At 31.5% G+C, this 7,141-nt stretch overlaps 1 protein-coding gene across 1 annotated transcript; it reads left to right on the top strand.

Moving 5' to 3' along the window:
* Positions 1–645: 645 nt before the first annotated feature.
* On the top strand, positions 646–6,626 carry LOC131939365 (N-acyl-phosphatidylethanolamine-hydrolyzing phospholipase D-like). Its single transcript, XM_059297654.1, has 5 exons — positions 646–878; positions 1,475–1,776; positions 3,594–3,774; positions 4,913–5,061; positions 5,444–6,626. The coding sequence occupies exons 1-5, from the start codon at positions 726–728 to the stop codon at positions 5,670–5,672; spliced, it is 1,014 nt and encodes a 337-aa protein (XP_059153637.1). The 5' UTR covers positions 646–725; the 3' UTR covers positions 5,673–6,626.
* Positions 6,627–7,141: the final 515 nt, after the last annotated feature.

Below are 7,141 nucleotides of genomic sequence, written 5' to 3'. Positions count from 1 at the left end.
CAAGTTAGGAATGGAACATGGTGTTCCAAAACAATTTTACGCTAGAAGTGAGTTTTCAGTTCTTCACAAAAAAACTGCTCTCATTGTCATCTGTTGGCACTGGGGAAAATTACTACGAACCATCGCATATTCTCAATCACTGACGGGTGACCAAGACTACACGCGCTGTAACCAAGTGCACAACAGATCGCTGCAAGTGAAAAAATAACAAGCTACTATGTAATTCTAAATGCCAAAAAAAGTTCAACTTGTTGTAACAACTGAAAATATTGATTTAGACTATAGTACAATAAAATAATTTGAATGTTTTTTTCATTTACTTTAATTAATAAAGACTTAATTTCGTGATCTTTACGGTATAAAATACCCAAAATCTGTTCACCATCTTCTAATTTGGCCAGTCAAAGTCTGAAATCAAGTAAATTTTGGACTTAAACTGGTTGCTGTGAGGCGATATTGGCCAATATTTCGAGCTGTTTTATATTTATTTTGCTACATGTTTTTTTTTTCCTTTAAAAAATTAAACAATTAGTTTGGCACAATGTCTTTTTATATTCTTTTTTATTGTATTTTTCTTCCCTTACAGTATTTGTATTGCTTAGAAATAGCAAATTTTTAACTTTCTCTGATTTATATTCCTTCAGTTACCAGCCAGTATATTCTATCTGACTTAAAAAGTCACCAAACCCACACGGTAACAACTTGATAGGTGTTTGATGTAAACAATGGACACCACTGAAGCTGAGGATCTTGTTAGACCACTGTACAGAAATGGGAGGTATGAGAACCCCTGGTCACCATGGAAAGCTCCTGCCTTCACTCAGCTGTTTAAGTTCATGTTTCTCACAAAGAGTGAGGCAAACATCCCTAATGAACAGGTAACTGATCTATGTAAATAGAAGCTCTATCCAGAATATGTTCTTTGTGGAATAAGCTCATGCATTTATCAATGCAAGTTCCCCAAGCTCAGTTTTAAAATTGTAGTAGGCCTATATGGTCCTACTATTTGCTTTATATTAATTTTTAATCAATGACAGTTTAAGTATACATCAAGTTTTGTGAAGAACTTCTATTCTTTTTTTTTTTCAGTTTAAAATTTTTAAAAATTTATTTACATCATTTTACACAAATATTAGAGATAAAGAATTTTTTTTTTAAATTTGTTTTGTTTAAAGAGCATTTAAAAATATCTAAATGATGGAAATAAAAGCAATTATGACCATTTTGACAAAAAAAAGATACTTTTTACCTTTTTTAAATCAGATCTTTATTTAGCTAATGTGGTGCTACTATCATGTAGATTCAATTTATATACAATCTGTAGAGACTAGAATTAAAATCACAGTGAAAACAATAACTGCAATTTGAACTGTTAAACCTCTCACTATCATTATCAATTAAACAATATTTTTTTTCTTCTAAAATTTGTTCTGGAATAGCATCCATATTTTAAATCCGCCCATTTTTCTTTCAGGAACTCAACAGCAAATTACCAGTTATAAAACCAGATTTATCACAGTTCAAACAACCTCCAGATTCAGGCATCCGCCACATGTGGATTGGACATGCCACATCTCTGGTCCAGTTTGAAGGTGTGACCTTTTTGACTGACCCAGTCTTCAGCCTGAGGTGTTCACCCAGCCAGTGGGTGGGTCCCAAGAGATACCGACCCACACCCTGCTCTGTGGAGGAGCTGCCTAAAGTAGATTGTGTTGTCATCAGTCATAACCACTACGATCACCTGGATTTAGAAACTGTGTATTCGTTGAACAAAAGGTATGTTGCTTTATTCTTAGAAAATGTGTATTCATTGAACAAAAGGTATGTTGCTTCATTTTTAGAAAATGTGTATTCATTGAACTAAAGGTATGTTGCTTCATTCTTAGAAAATGTGTATTCATTGAACAAAAGGTATGTTGTTTCATTCTTAGAAACTGTGTATTCATTGAACTAAAGGTATGTTGCTTCATTCTTAGAAAATGTGTATTCATTGAACAAAAGGTATGTTGTTTCATTCTTAGAAACTGTGTATTCATTGAACAAAAGGTATGTTGCTTCATTCTTAGAAACTGTGTATTCATTGAACAAAAGGTATGTTGCTTCATTCTTAGAAAATGTGTATTCATTGAACAAAAGGTATGTTGCTTCATTCTTAGAAAATGTGTATTCATTGAACAAAAGGTATGTTGCTTCATTTTTAGAAAATTTGTATTCATTGAACAAAAGGTATGTAGCTTCATTCTTAGAAACTGTATTCATTGAACAAAAGGTATGTTGCTTCATTCTTAGAAACTGTGTATTCTTTGAACAAAAGGTATGTTGCTTCATTTTTAGAAACTGTATTCATTGAACAAAAGGTATGTTGCTTCATTCTTAGAAAATGTGTATTCTTTGAACAAAAGGTATGTTGCTTCATTTTTAGAAACTGTGTATTCATTGAACAAAAGGTATGTTGCTTCATTCTTAGAAACTGTATTCATTGAACAAAAGGTATGTTGCTTCATTCTTAGAAACTGTATTCATTGAACAAAAGGTATGTTGCTTCATTCTTAGAAACTGTGTATTCTTTGAACAAAAGGTATGTTGCTTCATTTTTAGAAACTGTATTCATTGAACAAAAGGTATGTTGCTTCATTCTTAGAAAATGTGTATTCTTTGAACAAAAGGTATGTTGCTTCATTTTTAGAAACTGTGTATTCATTGAACAAAAGGTATGTTGCTTCATTCTTAGAAACTGTATTCATTGAACAAAAGGTATGTTGCTTCATTCTTAGAAAATGTGTATTCTTTGAACAAAAGGTATGTTGCTTCATTTTTAGAAACTGTGTATTCATTGAACAAAAGGTATGTTGCTTCATTCTTAGAAACTGTGTATTCATTGAACAAAAGGTATGTTGCTTCATTCTTAGAAACTGTATTCATTGAACAAAAGGTATGTTGCTTCATTCTTAGAAACTGTGTATTCTTTGAACAAAAGGTATGTTGCTTCAATTTTAGAAACTGTGTATTCATTGAACAAAAGGTATGTCGCTTTATTTTTAGAAACTGTGTATTCATTGAACAAAAGGTATGTCGCTTAATTTTTAGAAACTGTGTATTCATTGAACAAAAGGTATGTTGCTTCATTCAAAAGGGGTGAATTGCACAAGCTGTGTTAAATTTGTACAGGCTGGGGTAACTTGAGTAGAGCAGTGGTAATTTTACACAAGCCGGGGGTAACTTTACTCAAACTGAGGTAACTTTACACAAGCCTTGGGTAACTTTACTCAAACTGAGGTAATTTTACACAACCCTTGGATAACTTTACTCAAACTGAGGTAATTTTAGAAAAGTCTGGAGTAACTACTCAAACTGAGGTAATTTTGCACAGGCCTGGGGTAACTTTACTCAAACTGATAACTTTATTCAAACCTTGAGTAACTCAGTTACTTTACATTAGCCTGAGGTAACTGCATAATCTCAGGTAATTTTATTGCACAAGCTGGGGTACATTCCCACAAACTAATGTAAGTGTACTCAATTTGTGCTAACTTTACACAGCTAAATTCAACGTAATAAGACATAGACGTATGAAGCTGCTGCATACCTTTCAGGTTTGGGGACAGCCTGAGATGGTACGTGCCTGTGGGACTGAAGAGCTGGATGAACAGCTGCGGCTGCACTAACGTCGTAGAACTCTCCTGGTGGGAGGAGCACACCCACGAGTCTGGCGTCAAGTTCGTCAGTACCCCCTCGCAGCACTGGTGCAAGCGTACCGTGTGGGATGACAACAAGGTATGCTACTCTAAGTTTTAATTGTTTGTTTTAAATGTTTCTAACATTGTCTCCGAGTGGGTCCAGGCAATAACGCTCTGAAAATATACCCCCCACACCCCCAAATTAAATCCTGATGGTTACCCCCTAGACAAAATACTCCTGTGATACATATTGATATAAGGAAAATTGAGTGTTAAAGAGAATAAAATTTTAACTTAGACCTAACTTATTATATTCATAAGTTTTTTTCTCATTACCGTTTGTTTTTCCTTATGCATGCCTCAATTCAGTGTCACCGTTCAAGTGAATATATGGCGGGGGGGGGGGGGGGGCAATGTCCAGTGGGTTATGCTCCAAAAATTTAACATTTTTTATTAAGTTGTTTTTGTTGGGTTTTTTTTCTTAACATTTTGGCAAAAGTTAGGTCCCCGGTTTTAAAATGCTGATTGTTTTTTTTTTTGCTTATTTTTATTATAATTGAGCTCCATAAATTGTCCCCATTTTTAAACACTGGATTTAACCTTAAGTCAAGCTGATATTTTTCAGCTAAATATTGTTTTAGACTCATTATATTTAAAATAAATAATGTTTTTAGAGTAAATACTGTTATAGACTTATTTTTAGATGAAATATTGTTTAAGGAGGATAATTTTTAGATTAAATATTGTTTAAGGCTGATAATTTTTTTAACTAAATATTGTTTTAGAAGGATATTTTTAGACTAAATATTGTTTAAGGCTGGTAAATTTTTTAAATAAAATTTTTTTTTGGGCTGATAATTTTACAGTTATTTTTCTGTTAGCTGATATTTATAAACTAAATTTTGTTTTAGGCTAATAAACTTAAAACTAAATATTATTTTGGTCTGATAATTTTTTGAACAAAATTTTTTTTAGAATTATAATTTTTAAACTATATATTGTTTAAGGCTGATAATTGTTTAATTAAATATTGTTTAAGGCTTATAATTTTTTGAACTATACATTATTTAAGGCTGGGAATTTTTAAACTTCATATTGTTTAAGGCTTATAATTTTTTAAATAAATATTGTTTTTTTTGCTGATCATTTTTTGAACTAAATTTTGTTTTGGTCTGATAATATTTTAACTAAATATTGCTTTGTGTCTGATAATTTTCAACTAACTATTGTTTTAGGCTTTGTGGTGCAGCTGGTGTGTTATTGGATCAAAGAACAAATTTTTCTTTGCTGGCGACACAGGATATTGTAACATTTATAAGACGATAGGAAAGAAGTATGGACCCTTTTCATTGGCCACCATTCCTATTGGAGCCTATAATCCAAGGTAAGTACACAAACTCTGGATTGAGCACTGGTTATATTTTTTTTAGTGAATGCTACATTTTTGTACAAATTAAAATTTTTTACCTTTTTTTTTTATTTTTTGGAAATTTAACATTAGACCTATTATTTCTTATAGCCCTTACAGATCAATTACTGTATTTAGGATATAGTTCTATCTCAACTTTATATTTACCATATCAAATAAGTTAACTTTATATACATATTTTATTTATATTCTATGTAGGCCTACTAATTCCTTAAATTATTTTAATTTTAACCAAAATGTTTAAAATAAATAATAAACTGTAACTTATTACCAAATAATTTTTTAACTCAAGTGAAGCTAAATTTCAGGATATCTCATGTTTGTACTTTTGTTCTAGATGGATTCTAGCTTATCAACATGTAGACCCTAAGGAGGCTGTGGATATTCACTGTGACATCAATTGTAAGACATCCATCGGCATACACTGGGGTACTTTCCCGATGGGGGCCAAAGAGTTTTACCTGGAGCCGCGGGATAAAGTCAAAGAGGAGCTAAAAATCAGGGACATGGAACTTTCATCTTTCATAACAGTAGCGCATGGTGAAATTTTAACTTTTAATACCTGAGGGGTGGGAAAAACAGGGACATGGAACTTTCATCTTTCATAACAGTAGCGCATGGTGAAATTTTAACTTTTAATTCCTGAGAGTTGGAAAAAACAGGGACATGGAACTTTCATCTTTCATAACAGTAGCGCATGGTGAAATATTAACTTTTAATTCCTGAGGGGTGGGAAAAAACAGGGACATGGAACCATCATCTTTCATAACAGTAGCAATGTGTGAACTATTTTTATTTCTATGGGGTGAGCTGGGATAAAACAGGAACATGGAACTTTTATAACAGTAGTGCATCGTGAAATATTGACTTTAAATTCCAGAGAGGTGGAAAAAAACAGGCATATGGAACCTTCATCTTTCATAACAGTAGAAATCTGTAAAAAAAATTTAATTACTGTGGGGTGAGGAACATGGAACTTTTATCTTACATAACAGTAACACATGGTAAAATATTAACTGTTAATTCCTGATTGGGGAATAATGAATTTAAGAATTGATGAAATAATTTATTTAGTGCATTGTGTTTAAAACAGTACATCTGCTTTAGTACTTTTATGTCAGTGTTTCCAGTGCTTTAACAAGTACGTATACTTTTTACATACATTGTTTGAATTGTTTATAGGCTACTATGTCATGATACATTATGCCAATTACTCTTCTTATTTTTTAAATGTTCTTTGAATTGTTAATACTGTTTTATAATATGTTTTGCTAAATATCCTGCCTATTTCATATAGATGCAATGAAAATGGTTGTTGAATAATTTTTTTGGCCATATTTGAGATTATATTATAATACAATGTTTGATGAATGTTTACATATTGCAGCTGAATAATTTTCATTGTAAAGATTTAAATGCAATTTTGTTGCTGAATTCATTCTACTGTATGTATGTTCAGATATTGTAAGTGAATAATTTTTGTTATTGTATCTTTAAATATAATAGATGAATGCTTTATCCTGTGGGCATGTTTAAAAAAAGTTAATGAACTTAATAGCTTCAAGAAATATATATATATAATATATATAATATATATATATATATATATATATATATATATATATATATATATATATATAATGTTTAAAACGTATAATTGAATAGATTTCCCTGTTTTCTTTTAGTAACCAGCTTTTTTTTCTATTCTTTAGTAAAACCTAGTTTTAAAAGGGCTAAAGATATGGTTTAATTTTTTTTAAACTTTAAGTACAAAAATTGTTCAAGAAAATTCTAATTATGCTTTTGAAAATGATTTATTAACCTGAACAAACTGTAGGGGGTTGAATGGTAGAGTGAACAACTGCTCACCCAGAAGTCTCATGTTCAGATCCCAGGATTGAGTTTGTAGGAAGTCCCAGAGTCCAGCCAGTTCTCTTGCTTAAATGCAGCAGGGCATATTGCTGGCCACACTATCCTTTCACATGCTGAGGTTATTGAAACAGGTGAACTCTACTTCATCTATCCCATGGATAGC

Source organism: Physella acuta, unplaced genomic scaffold (genome assembly GCF_028476545.2).
Source record: "Physella acuta isolate Inbredline_101_S28 unplaced genomic scaffold, ASM2847654v3 ptg000276l, whole genome shotgun sequence".
Taxonomy (NCBI): domain Eukaryota; kingdom Metazoa; phylum Mollusca; class Gastropoda; family Physidae; genus Physella; species Physella acuta.
This window is presented reverse-complemented; position numbering and strand designations above follow the sequence as displayed.

Coding starts and splice junctions, on each gene's coding strand:
- LOC131939365 (XM_059297654.1), top strand. CDS start 726: ATGGACACCACTGAAGCTGAGGATCTTGTTAGACCACTGTACAGAAAT. Junction 879..1,474: donor CAAACATCCCTAATGAACAG/GTAACTGATCTA, acceptor TTTTTCTTTCAG/GAACTCAACAGCAAATTACC. Junction 3,775..4,912: donor CCGTGTGGGATGACAACAAG/GTATGCTACTCT, acceptor CTATTGTTTTAG/GCTTTGTGGTGCAGCTGGTG.